Source organism: Saccopteryx bilineata, chromosome 5 (assembly GCF_036850765.1).
Source record: "Saccopteryx bilineata isolate mSacBil1 chromosome 5, mSacBil1_pri_phased_curated, whole genome shotgun sequence".
NCBI classification, from domain to species: Eukaryota; Metazoa; Chordata; class Mammalia; order Chiroptera; family Emballonuridae; genus Saccopteryx; species Saccopteryx bilineata.
The window spans coordinates 202,245,862-202,259,837 of record NC_089494.1 but is presented as its reverse complement, the minus strand read 5'-3'; the positions used below and the strand labels follow the sequence as shown (position 1 = coordinate 202,259,837).

Sequence of the window (13,976 nt, the reverse complement as noted above, 5' to 3'; positions counted from 1 at the left end):
CTGAATTAAATTTGGTGGATTCTCTGGCTTCAAACTGACCCTGAGTCTTAAGAGCCAGGTAAACATTCAAATATTTACAGAGTCCCTGCAGTGTGTAGGATAGCTGTATCATTTACCACAGAAATTAGGGCACTGTTTAATGAAAGAGTCATTATCAATAAATATTGCAAGACAACAGGTATAATTTGGGGAATCTATGACACAGTGCGACCCCATGCCCTGTGTTGACAAGATGACTGGAAACACACAAGGCCACTGGCATGTAAACCCCACGATGCAGAGGAGTACAGCTAGTTTTCCAGAGCGATGAGGCCTGTCGGTCAGTACTGGGAGGTGCGCGGGCAGGAAATGTTTCAGTTTCTCAAGCCGCCCTCTTGTACAAGCTGATAGAATCACATAATCTGGTCTCAGATTATATATTTCTGTTATGCTGGATCCGCAAGCTGCCCACACACTTTTAAACACAATTTAGACAAATACCTCACTTATAAGCTTTTATAGGTAACTACTCAGATGAGAATAAACTGACTGAATGACTTCCATGAATTCTAGTGTATACTTAAAAAAGATTATACATACTTGTAGCAATTTGAGTGTTTAAAAGCATTTGGAACATTCTGAAACAATTCTGGGTTAAAAATACAGTTTTCATTAGCAAGACGGGATTATCTGCAAGTTCTTAGTGCATACATTTTATAGGACCTATCAAAACAAACCTATAAAAATAACGGGTATGCATCTTCCAGAAAATACTCACAGATTATCGCCATTAAGGAATTAAAGTTGCCGATGTTAAAACACTCCCGAGCGACATCAATGAAATACTCAATCATTCTTGCCCGGTGCTTCTTCTTTACAGGCTATGCAGAAAAAGATAAATGAGGAAATAAAGTCAGCCAATGTGTAGAACCAACAGATGCAATTTAACTACGGAAAAATAATAGAGAGTGCTTGGAGCCAGGGAACATTCATTTCCTCACCATGCAGATTTCCGTAGCCACCAAGTAGCTGAGGCGATTAAACCATTCCACATAAGCCTCTAAATTTCGTGTTTTCTTCCGGTCACTGTAGCAACTCTAAAAGAAATGCAGAGTGAGCAGATGAGTCGGACAAAGAAAAAAAAGAGTGCATTGTGCTCTCATTTTTATTAAATGTGGGCCTTCATTCTCAGTTTACAGATTAGGAAAACTTTATAGAAAAAAAGAGAGAAAGAGATGGAGATGGAGATGGAGAAACAGAGATTACATTAACATTCTTGACTCTTTTTACAGAAATATCAGAATCTTAGTATATGTGGTCCAGTGAAACCCCTAAGGTCTAGAAATGTACTTTGATGCATTCATTACAGTGCCCTTCCCCCAGGAAACTTAAGTTCCTCTGGGTAGGAATTGTCCTCAGAAACACAATTCAAAGGAGGGGGTTGTGCATACCAATTGCTACCAATACATCAAGAAGATGCTGAAAATGCCAGAGACTAGAAAATATTTTCTAAACACTAAATCTAGAACAAAAATTTGAAGCATCACGTAGCAAGAAACTAAATATCTTTCAAGGTAGATAAATGGAAGTCTACACCATCACGGTCCTTAGTAGGGTGAATAATGTATTCACCCTGCTCATCTCAGAGTTCAAGGCCAAGGCTAAACAGGTTAATTACACCCGTCTTTCCTTCCTTCCAAGAGAAATAAATATACAAAAAAGTCTGCTAGCCTTCCATTGATTGCAAAACCTAATCTTCACTTCCTGTACTAAGGGGAACTATTCTAAGGCCGGAAAACAGCTGTTGCCCCTGCTCCCAAAGGGGCGTTCTCATTAGTGGATGATACAGTCTTTGCCTAATAACTTGAATTGCTTCTGGAGGTCACTAAGGGGAAAAAAATCTCTTATGTGTGTGCACTGATTTTACAGTCCATGCCCAGTGGGCTTCATTCAGGCAATAAACCTTTCATGAGGGATTCGCCTGAAAATAAGAGGCCAAGCAGTAGAGACCCTTACTCACCACACTGGCTGCACATCCTGTCCTCACTGCCCCCGCTGTGGCTGAATCACTCCTTTGTATTTTCTTTCTCACTTAATCTGCTAAAACCATTACACTTGTATCTCCTAACTTCATCACCACTAATGCCTGCATCAACTTGCTTGTTAAATTTCCCAATAAGGAGAAGGAAGAAGCTCAAAGTAGGTGACAGGGTAAGAACACCATAAAGGCACCTGGACACCCAACTCAAAAAAACATTGCGATGAATCAGACATGGCTAATAAAATTAAAAACAAACAAACAAACAAAAAAAACAACTTTCTGATTTTAAAACAAAATAGTTCCAATTTCTGTCTCCTTTATGACAGGCTAAGGAGTTTCATTTCTGATTTCAGGGCTGCCCTCTGGGTAGACTGATTACCTTGTCATTGTCCAAAGGGTCCTTCTGCACAAATGCCTGAACAAATTCCTCAGGTCCAATGTAATTGAGCCTCTCCTGAAACACAAACCCAGCAGGTCAAAGGTACTTGAAAAAAATGAGAAGTGGACTTTCAACTGTCTTTCGACTTTTGGCACTACCCCCATGTTCGTAAATGCAGCTTGTAAAGTGAGCCTTTAACTCTATGGCAAAGGAATTTCTGTTTAAGTCATTGCTACACTCGAGAATGAAAGGCTGACTGAGTTACCGAAAAATTAATTAGAGGGGAAGATGAGGAAGGTCAATCAACTCTTTGCTCTTTCAGTGCCGCCTAGTATTTATGTTAAAGTGAATTCCCAGAATATCGGAAATGTTCCTCCTATTCAAATGTCTAAACAAAACCCATTCCAGCTATTTCATAGATTATTTTCCATTTGGATTATTCGACCCCCTTCCATGACAGAACTGCTGACAAGCACACTGTCCAGTTGCCACAGCAAACCAAGTCTGTGGCCATCGACAGCAGGGTGACAACAACCTTACCAGCTCTATGTGAGTCAGCTGCTGGGCCAGCGTGTAGGGGTCACTGCAGATAGTGATGATGTCCCTTTGTATGGACTGTGGCTTGGTCTTGAGGACTGTGAGGCGGTCTGTCGATGTGGAGCTGATTTTGGCCAGGACTTCCTCGTACTGGCTGAGGGTGGCCAGTTTGCGGATCAGGCCCTGGATCATCTGCTGGACGTTCTTCCGGTAGGTCTGCTGGGGAAGAAGCCATGGATCACAGCTGTGTTCTGCAAGTCTATTCCACCACTCTGCAAACTCCCAGGCTATGCACATACATGATTTTACCTGAATGGAGGAGAACCACCTTGGCCCGGGAGCAGTTCCAGAAAGATTCAGCCAAGCTCAACCAGTTTAAAAGAGACCCATACATCAAAGGTGTCTTTTCAGACTTGTAAGATTTCATTCTTTTATCGGCTGCTTGAGTACAATGCAGATGGACCGAGAAAACCCTACAGTGACGTCTGAGATTAGCTAGAGAAGAGCTTCGGGGCGCTAAGAACATAGACAGCTGCATGTTCCCGGGGCTGGCACGGGAAGGTCCTGGTTTCATTTTGGCAAATTCAAATGCATTGATCTCAAATCAGAGCATCCTTTTCCTAACACTTTTTCTTTAGGGCCACCTTCGTGATTTCCCTAACTCCCAACATTCCCACGTCTCGTTAGTCTGAGGGCACACACAGCTGCCTGACAGAAATGCACCAGTTCTTCCCACTCGTCCTCGGCCACCTTCCTGACTTCCACACACAACATGGGTAACCCCCAGGGAGCCGTGGATATTCATTTTGTACTGGACCTCCCTCTGACTCACGTCCACTTCTTCTGCATCCATGAGTCAGTGCTAAAGTTCACACCAAACTCCTCCACGTGGCGACCCTCCCCCTGATGCTGCTACTACGGGCCCCACCTTGTCTCCTACCGCTTTATGCTGTAGCCACAACACTTAAGAGAAATTGGTGCTGAAAGCAATGCATGTATTATCAGTAAGTGGCAACTCCTTAACTTTTAAAACACTTAAGTCAAAGAAATCACTTCACAATCAATCAGTCTCTGGGGTACAGTTATCTTGATGTAAGTTATGGAGTTCTTGTATTCTTCCTTTTCTAGCCCCAAATTGTCAAACATGAGGCCTGTATCCAAGCAAGGCCCATGGGTTGATCCAATGTTAGCATGGTCCTTGGGTTAACAGCTCCAAAAGGGGAAAGTTCCAGTGAATTTACAGATATAGAAAGGCCTGTTTATGCTTCACTGCCTAATCAGCTTATTTTTAAAAGGTTACCACAATATCACTTTCTGAGAATAGTTATCTGAAAATTAAATGGCATCTTACCTACATGCATAAGAACTGTATTATTTTACAGAGGCATTTTTGTTACCAGAGTATAATACAGACACTCAAATGAATGGACATTTGCATACTTGAGCCAAAGAAAACTGCATCTGGGAGTGATCAATTCTCACATAGTCAAGGCAAAAAAGTATTTACAGAACTTCTTTTTCTTTTCTTCTTCTCACTTGTCTGGTATATACATGACTCAGTTCTTTAACCTGGTCCATTAGAGGACCTTTTTTCTCTCGACATTCACAGACCACCCTAAAATCACTAACGAAATACCTAAGTGTTTAAAAAAAACCTGAATCTTCAAAAACCCATCATCCCACAGCATTAAGATGATTAGTTTTGAAGATGCTATCTATTGGGTAATGGGCTTGTCACTCAGGGAAAATAGATCTTTCCTTTGAACTCAAAGCAGTTCAAGGCTAAATTAAGTGCTATTTCAAATCATGCATGGAGGGGGTTAAAGGAGGGGGCATAAAACAGATGAAGAGGGTCAAAAGGTACCAACTCCCTGTTATAAAATAAGTCCTGGGCATGTAATGTGCAGCATGGTGACTGTAATTAAAAACCTTGTTTTGTACACTTGAGCTGAGAGAGTAGCTCTTAAAAGTGGTCACAAGAAAAAAATTTTTTAACAATGTATGGTGACAATGTTAACTAGACTTACTGATATTCATTTCATAATACAAATATATTTTTCTGCTCTTTTTTAACTTTATTTATTCATTTTAGAGAGAAGAGAGTGAGAAAGAGAGAGAGAGAGAGAGAGAGAGAGAGAGAGAGAAAGGGGGGAGGAGCAGGAACCATCATCTCCCATATGTGCCTTGACCAGACAAGAGCAGGGGTTTTGAACCGGCGACCTCGGCGTTCCAGGTCGACGCTTTATCCACTGCGCCACCACAGGTCAGGCCCACAATACAAATATTAAATTATTATGTTGTGCACCTGAAACGAAATGTTTTGTGTCCATTATACCTCAGTAAAAATAAATAAATAAAAATAAATCCCTCACCTCTTCTACTTTCAAAATCTTGAGTTACAATAAACATATACGAACTTAAAATAATTTCTTCAGTATTCTGTTTCAAATGTCATAATAAATGTTCCCTCGGTAATTCTGATACCCAACAAAGTGTGAGAACCAATGCTCTACTAGCATACCTGGTGAAAGATTCTTACTCTCTACTTTATAAAGAATGCTGTGTTAGGGAGAAGGTAGTAGTGGAACATACATTTGAGTGTTCAGCTAGTGAGCAAAAACAGCAAAGCATCAGGGGAAATGTATACAATAAAGTATAGCAGGGAAAGCTATTCAAATGACATAGAACTAGTCTGTGTGTGAGAGAGTGAGAGAGAGAGAGAAAGAGACAGAGACAGAGAGAGACAGAGAGAGTACATTTGCGTGTGTGTGTGTGTGTGTGTGTGTGTGTAATCTCTATTAAAAGTTTCCTGCTGCCAATTGATTCCTTAAGAAATCAAGCTTTGGGTTGGTAAGTATGCTTCTTACTGAGTCATGAATTGCTAAATCTGTACTTATTCTTTTTGTATAACTTCAAATGCCAGTGACAGTAATTACCTGGCAAATAAAGACAGAATAAAGACCAACCCCTTAAGGAAGAGAAAACTGCATTCTACTGACTTTAGTCATTTGTCATGTAATTCACTCATTAGTTTAATTTCATGTTTCTTGCAGGCAAGTCCTAATAAACCATTTTATTTTGGGCAAATCCCCAAAGGGGAAACATATTAAGCCAAATGATGTGGGACTGCCCCAGCAGATTCAGAAGACCTGACTAAATTATATATGGGGCACACCTGGATTCACTGACTGCCAAAAAATTCTGTAAGGCCCAGGCAAGAAGCAACAAGTCCCAACCCCAGTCCACTCTCCTTCCCGTGGAGGGAAGTGATTTTTCAGTGGAGGAAAATACTTTTTTTCTATTCCAGGAACTGAATAGAAAACAAATCATTTGTTCATTCATTTAGTCATGCAAACAGTACTAAGAGCCTATTAAAAGTGCCAGGTACTTAGCTAGGAGTAAAGGCACCATGGTAAACAAAGGGGAGAAAGCGTGGAGTCTAGTAGGGAAAAAGAAGCCATGAAAAGAGCAATTTCTAATCACAGAGTGCTATGAAGAAAACAGTGAAAGCCAATGACGGAGTGGGTGCTTGTGGTTTGGATGGCGAGGGAAGGTCTCTGAAGAGAGACATTTAAGCACATGACAGGTAAGTGGAGTGCCAAGCAAAGACCCGAGGAAAGAGTACCCATCACAAAACTGTAGAGCTGAAAGGGACATTAACACAGGGCAGTCATCTCTTTGATTTACAGACACAAAGAAGGGGCAAGGAATATAGAGACTTGCCAAAGCACACACAGATCAGCCAGCTGCCAAGTGTGGTCCAGATATGACCACTGGCCAGAAACAGAAAGACCACATCTCACCGAAAAACCCAACCTAACCCAGGCAGGGACATCTCTCCTCTCAACCCCAAGGTTCATCAATTCCTTGGGTAGACGTGGTTTATGTTCTCCTCTCTTTTCACACTCAAAAGCATCTGAAAAGCTCAAGGTTTATCAAGGATTTGTTATTAACACAGGAATGCTGGTAAGAAGCCAGGTAAGAAGGCTGTTTGGCCCTTTGCTCAGTTCCAGCCAACCCTTGGGCGGCTTGAGCTTGTTTACAAAAAGGTCCAACTGGCTGACACAGATAGAAACATTCTCCCTCTCTCCCATGACAAGGACAAAAAGGCATCCATTTGGCATTTTCAAAACACTGACTTTTTTTTAGTGCTGATTAGAAAAAGGCATTCTTTTTGGAAAGGACCAAGTCCACTTCTACCTTTGAAAAAAAAAAAAAAACCAGTAGAGAGAAGGTAGATTGGCTGTGGTATCAAGAACCCAAATACAACTTAACTGAAACGAAGCACTGACTGACTCAGGGCTCAGCTTTCATACAAGAAAAGCTCTTATGAAGACACTAATCTTTTGATCAGCTTGTCATAAAGTCAAGTCACTGAGCCAGCATCAACCTTGCCAAGCAAGCCACAGTCAAGCCCTCTAATAAAAGATTTACTACAAGAATGAACCATGCTGCTTAACTTCTGCCTTTGTGAGTGAGAGGCTTACCAATTCATACCTTGCTAGAACCTGTCACACACAAACTAGCAAGTTGATTATAACAGGCGTAGCTTGCACAGTGACTCAGGAAACTGCTTATTCAGCCTCATGGACATGATGGCTTTCTTCAGCACCAGACTCAATATAATGTCGTAAGGAAACAAGAAAAAGGTTAATTCCATGTTCATGAGAACAGAATGCAGGAAAGCAAGTGCCAATTTTTCAAGTGCTAATCTTATAAAATTATACTGATTTTTTTTAAGTCAGGGGAAATGGTATTAAAATGTATTCATGAAGAGTAGACAGAACAGATTCAGTGTCTTGTTACATGATCTTTATGGCACCCCACCGAAAGAATGAGCTCTTCCATCCATACATGGAAAATGCATTGTTCAGAGGTACGAAACAAGATCTGGTTTCCACTGCCAGATGTTTTGTCTACCTTTTTCTATGTGAAAACGTTGTATCAGTGCCTAAGTAACTTGTTCTCAGGAGCTCACCAGCAACATAGAAATCTTTGCCCAACAAGCCTCAACACAGAACACCAGCCCTCCAGGCCTTCTTCAAAGAGGATAACCTTGAATTTGTCACAGCTAGTTAGCTCTTATCAAAGGCTGCCCGGAGGGAAGCAATATTTATGAAAGATTATCTAAGAGACTTACTTTCCATCTCCACCTGTGTTGTTAGCCTTGAATCAACTTCTGGGCACCAGAGGACTAGGATCTTTCTCTCTTTGTCTTCCCCTCTCACAAAGAATCACCTTTGCTAATTTACACATTAATCTTATCGGACTCCGTTTTTTGTTTTTATCAAGGAGCATTTGTTATAAACACTGCAGAGCAATTTTCCTGATCTCATTCTATGGCCCCTCTGCGAAAGTCTCTCATACAAAAGTTTTTAAAAACTGCATTTAATTCAGTGCCCCCCCTCCCCCAATTAGAATGCTTTCTCCTTTCCGGCAGTAAAAATTACATAACCAATTGCGTTTCCTTTTATGTGGCACTTAAACTCAAATCACAGCAGGTCTTGTCCTCCTGGACTGGTTCTCAAAGTCAGCCTATTCATTTCCCCGTGCCCATGGTCCAAACTGTCCATTTCTACTTATAACTTATTAATATACTACTTATTATCTGTTAATATATCAATGTTCTTTTATCTCTTAGTGTTCATCTCTAGTATATGATATTTAATATCTAACTGGATATGTCAAACTTTTTTGGAAGGAAAAAGGTATGAGTAAAGTCAAAACAAAACACTTGCAAGGGGGGAAGAGGGTGAGAGTCGAGGGGGCCAAATACGTGGTCATGGAAGGAGAGTAGACTGTGGGTGGTGAGGACGCAACGGGGTTTACAGATAATGTATTAGAAAGTTGTACCCCTTATTAAATGTTACTAACCAATGTTATCCCAATAAATTCAACTTAAAAATATAAAAGACACAAAAATACGCACACTTACAACATGAATTCTGTGCATGAATTGACATGAACGTACCCTGAAATTAATCACATAAACCCCTAGATAATACCCTTTGAAGTGGGATTGTATAATCATTGCCAAACAGACCAATATGCTCTGTAGAGAACCTGCCCAGAGGGAAACAGGAAGCAGGGGAGATTCCGACGCTGAATTCAGCACAGTCATGCGAAAGCGGGTTACCCACCTCCTCGCCACTGGCTATTCGGTGAGCCAGATCTTTTAAGTTTCTCATCATTCTTTCATCCCGAAAATCGTAAGGAAATGTCTCTGTCCATTCTGTCAGGAGCTGAAGGATTTTGGGTGCAATTTTTCTTATCTGGTTCTAGAGAGAAAAAGCAAAATCTAATTCAGTGATGTCTATCCCCACTGACTACATCAAATAAATGATTACAAACAGTGTCGCTGATAAACCTGTAGTTCAAAGACTTAAGGATTGAAGAAGCTCTAGTCCCCCTCCCCCAAGTCAATGCAAAGTGCCACCAACTTAAGGCAGGATCAGGAATCTTCCACGGCATTAGGTTTGTACTGAACTCTTTATGCCATTCCCAATACCCTTTGCAGAGCCACAATACTACTTACTATACACCTCATCCTGGGGATAAGCTGGGGTTACTTAAGGAAACCCACTTCACAAAATCTAAACCACAGAGTTAACAGAAGAAAAATTGTAAAGTTCAAACCATCTCATTACCTTATCACTGTTAGGATCACTCAGTCTCTGGTGCTCGACACACAAGTGGCAAACTTTGGCCATTAGCTCATACGGATGCATAAATAACCGAGAGCTCAGTAGAAAGGTAAATATGTATGTTCTCTGTGCAAGAGAAAAAATATCACATGGTTACAGTCTCTGAAACTAAGGTCTTTTCTACATTTTACACATCTTTCATTAAGTTCTTTTAATCAAAGTTAATATGCTGCAGTTTCAAAAGCGATGCTTGTTAGCAGTAAAACACCACAAGGTGAATTTTTCCCTTACCTTCTTCTGTAGCTTTTCCTTTAAAACATACAAAAAATAGTAGAAGTGTGGGACAAGTTTAGCTACTGAAATTATTCACAGCACATTTTCATGCCCATCCTCTGGGAGCCAGGACACCCGGATAAATAACTCACTCCAGTAAAAGAGAATGAAATTCAGCCCAGAGAGGTAAATCTAACAAATATACCAGCCATACAGAATCACGTCTGTGTCCACATATTATGGTAATTCAATGGAAACCAGAAAAACAGCCAATCCGCATTAGCTCAGGTATTCCCCAGTGTGCCCAGTGTAACTCGCACACTGACATGTCTGTGTGCTGTGTCAGAGCATTCAAGGGCAGGCTTTCAAGGGATGTATTCACTTGCTCAAAAGCTAAACAATTGGACAACATACAATATCACACTATATACTTTTCCTTAACCACACTGTCTCCCAAGAAGCCAGTAATGAAGTAGTGCTTATTTGTTATATTAGTTTCAGACTCCCAATGAAAAGACAAATCCATGCTCAGCCGCCCTTCCTTAGGAGCCTTTAGGAGCTCATAAACACTTCCAGGGCTGAACAAGGGACTCCTTTTACTTCTGATTACAAGTTTTCGCTGTATGGCAACATAGTTGAAAATGCCATGTAACAAATTACACACAGAGAGATAACTCGATAAGAAGCAGCATGTTGAATTACAGTGGCAAGCCCCAATTCTCCTTTGCACAAGGTCATCATTATATAAATATATATAAAATATATGAATCTACTGTCTAGATAGTGCCACAAAATCACTGTCAATGACCAGCTGTTGGTTGACAGGGCAGCTGCAGCACAAAGGAGTGGGGATAAATATCACTTGCCCAGAATAAGAAAAGCTGGGTTCGATTGTTGATACCAGGAGTTAGACCATGCGTAAGTTATGAATTTGTTTTCTCTTCACTAGCCCTTTTGGAATTGCTGTAAAGACTGAGCAAATGTAAATGAATGGCCTAGATCAGAAAGTATGATCTACAGCAGGGGTCCCCAAACTACAGCCTGCGGCATGCGGCCCCCTGAGGCCATTTATCCGGCCCCCGCCACACTTCCGGAAGGGGCACCTCTTTCATTGGTGGTCAGTGAGAGGAGCATAGTTCCCACTGAAATACTGGTCAGTTTGTTGATTTAAATTTACTTGTTCTTTATTTTAAATATTGTATTTGTTCCTGTTTTGTTTTTTTTACTTTAAAATAAGAAATGTCAGTGTGCGTAGGGATTTGTTCATAGTTTTTTTTTATAGTCCAGCCCTCCAACAGTTTGAGGGACAGTGAACTGGCCCCCTGTGTAAAAAATTTGGAGACCCCTGATCTACAGTAATGTCTGTTATCATTGTAAAACAAGCTAGCACGTCATCTGATGTCCGATCACAAAGAATTGCATCTTGAATATAACACCTGTTCTCTTTGCTATGAAATTTCTCTAACTTTACTTTTCCCAGCATAGCGATGGCCCTGGTAACAAAAAGGCATTAAATATTCTGAGAGCATCCAATGTTCTCTGGCAAGCCTATTTAAGGACCAAGGTATATGCCTGAATCAGGCCTACAGATTCTTCATTTTGATGGCATCGGACTGCCAACAACGTGGTACCAACCCTGAAAATAAACTGATGTGAAGACAATGACCAAAATCTAAATCTCACCCAGGCTCACTTTGATCTCAAAGCAGTCAGTAATCATACGCAATATCTTATTTAAAAAATGCTTAGCATCCCAGATGGAATTTGGCAGTATCTAGGGTCCCCAACTACGATGGTGTTATTTCTGCTGAATTATAAACCAAGGGGGTGCTTCGGAGGCTCATGGATACCTACATCCGGATAGTAATCCACATTAGGTACTAAGTGCTGGATGAGTGCTTCCAGAGATCCAGAGAGGAGGTTGTTGTCATGGTAACACAGCCCGTCACAGCTGTCCTCTGCAGACTGATAGAGGTTTCGGTTGTACCCACTGCTGTCAAACATTGCTGAAAAGGGAGGCGTCTGAGGCATGCTCTCCTAAAATACATGAAAAAAAGGAGAAAATACGGTGTTAGTAACACGCAGTCTAAAAGAAGAGTAAGCTTTTATAAGCACTAGGCTTTAACAGTAAGGAGGGAACAGGCAATTTTAAGGTTGGGTTCTGATACAGTATTCTGATACAATATCAGAACGCCTCAAGAAGCAAATGGCTCTCCGAGTAACAGGTACACACATACTTTTGAGCACCAATCTCATTCACTCAAACACTGTAAAATGCTTAGATCAAAGACTCCAATCTGGACTTCAAGTTTCTGGCTGCCATATTTATACTGCTAACAGAAATTAAGGGGTATTTTATAGCTTCCTATTCATTTTGAAATATCACCTAATTTTTGTGAGCAGTATAGAGACCAGTTCTTCACGCTTGGTCATCGCTTTACCCCACTGAGGCAAGTATTGTCCCTAAGGAGGGGACGTGTAAACTTTCAACGTCGGGAGGTATTACCTCACACTTAAGAAAGATCGGACTAACATTTGGGCATAGAATTAGGAGATAACCGAAGCAAAAGTTGAAAAGGTGGAATTGTAAAAGAGGCCTAGAATTAAAGCACACAACACAGTGTGTGTGTTCAGAGATGTATGTATGCATCAAGAGATTGAATGCTGACTCCTCAGCTTTCCCTGGAAGATGGGATGTTGTAGATTTTCAACCTTGTGTCAAATTCTTCTGGGGGTGGGAAGTCCACAGAGCCTCCGTCTGCAGAGCTTGTGCCAGTCCACCCCATCTGTGCACTGAGTTCACACAGCCTCACCAGAGGTGCGCAGCAGAGGCCACAGGCTACTGAGCTATTACTGGGATTCCTAGGGACAGCTCCCGGCCCTGAGAGTAGATTCCCCGTCCTGGAAGCATGTCTGCGCAACGGAGGCATTCAGAAGCTGCCCAGGCTGAGGGTTTCAGAAATCACTGAGAAGCAGCCAAACTCCAGCCTTGCGCTGACAGGGACAGGGTGTGTGTGTGGAGGCTGCAGGAGGATAAAACCTGGGCTCGTCTTTTTCCGGTGCCATTTGAATGGGGCATGGGTGGGAAGCCCTGTCTGAGAGGGCACATCCCTCACTGCTAGGGCATCTGTGCCAGCTCCAGCGAGTGGGGGCCCCAGCCTCACAAGGTGTGCAGGTGCCTTGGCTAGGAAAAAAATCCATGATACAGCTGATCTGGAAGGTGAAAACGGCATTTAGGGAACGTAACACCCCCAAATGAAACAGGGACAAAGCTCTTTAGCATTCTGTACTCCATCCCACCCACACACCACTGCTGAGGGAGGATGTAGAAAGGATAACTGAAAACACAGCCACACCTGGGAAAAGTGATGACTGAAAACCACTCTATCTGGGGAGGTTTGTTAACACCAGGGTCATCACTGCTGTGCCTCTCGCTTAGGCAGGACGAGGTCATGGCTGAAAGGATTGGGAACTATGGAATGTAAATGTTGACACAAAAGCTCCACACTTCATTGATAAGACCTCACACGGAAGATTCCTGGCGCAACAAATAACTCAGTTAACACGTTTTATGAGGCAGTGGACCAAGCACGTTCCTGTCCTCTTCCAGCTGCAGTCCACGTGCAGTCCACCCTTTGTGAACTGGCTGTCCTTGGTGGGAAGCAAAAGCAAGGGCCTGTTTTCCCGGGTCCAGAGAAGCTCAAAATGTCCTTAAACTGGGAGAAGGGCACCTGAAATGAAAAGCGCCTAAAAATGACTTCTGTGAACCCAAAGGGGACACTTGGTCTGGCTCTAAAAAGCTTGCGATGGTTAAAGGTACTCAGTGTCCTTCATGTTCAAGATGGCAAGTGTCAGGCACGCTACCATGCCCTGGGAGTTTTTATTTTTGCTGCCAAGGACCATGAATTTTCCTCAATTTCTCCAATTCTAACTCATCACTACTGAAACCATGCTAATAAAGTGCTTTGGGGGAGATGGCTGACCAGGATTTGGGAATGTCAGAAAATGTTAAAAGTTCAGAAGGACTATACAAATCATCCAGTCTAGTCCAGGGTGGAAAATGGAGTTCATTTCACTTTCTAACAGCAACCGCTCAGAAGTGCTTGCCGAGAGGCCAGTGATG

The 13,976-nt window shown here is 41.9% G+C and overlaps 1 protein-coding gene across 7 annotated transcripts in view; it reads right to left on the bottom strand.

Moving 5' to 3' along the window:
* The window catches only part of RASGEF1B (RasGEF domain family member 1B), a 691,952-nt gene that overhangs the window by 14,754 nt on the left and 663,222 nt on the right, over positions 1-13,976 (bottom strand). For 6 of the 7 annotated variants that reach the window (XM_066278925.1, XM_066278929.1, XM_066278930.1 and 3 more), the window contains 7 exons: positions 11,708-11,890; positions 9,584-9,706; positions 9,077-9,214; positions 2,940-3,155; positions 2,400-2,474; positions 981-1,076; positions 758-860 (listed from right to left, as the gene is read on the bottom strand). In XM_066278925.1, coding sequence (XP_066135022.1) covers positions 758-860; positions 981-1,076; positions 2,400-2,474; positions 2,940-3,155; positions 9,077-9,214; positions 9,584-9,706; positions 11,708-11,890 — 934 coding nt within the window. The remainder of the gene's footprint in view (positions 1-757; positions 861-980; positions 1,077-2,399; positions 2,475-2,939; positions 3,156-9,076; positions 9,215-9,583; positions 9,707-11,707; positions 11,891-13,976) is intronic. The other variant, XM_066278926.1, reaches the window with a different exon arrangement.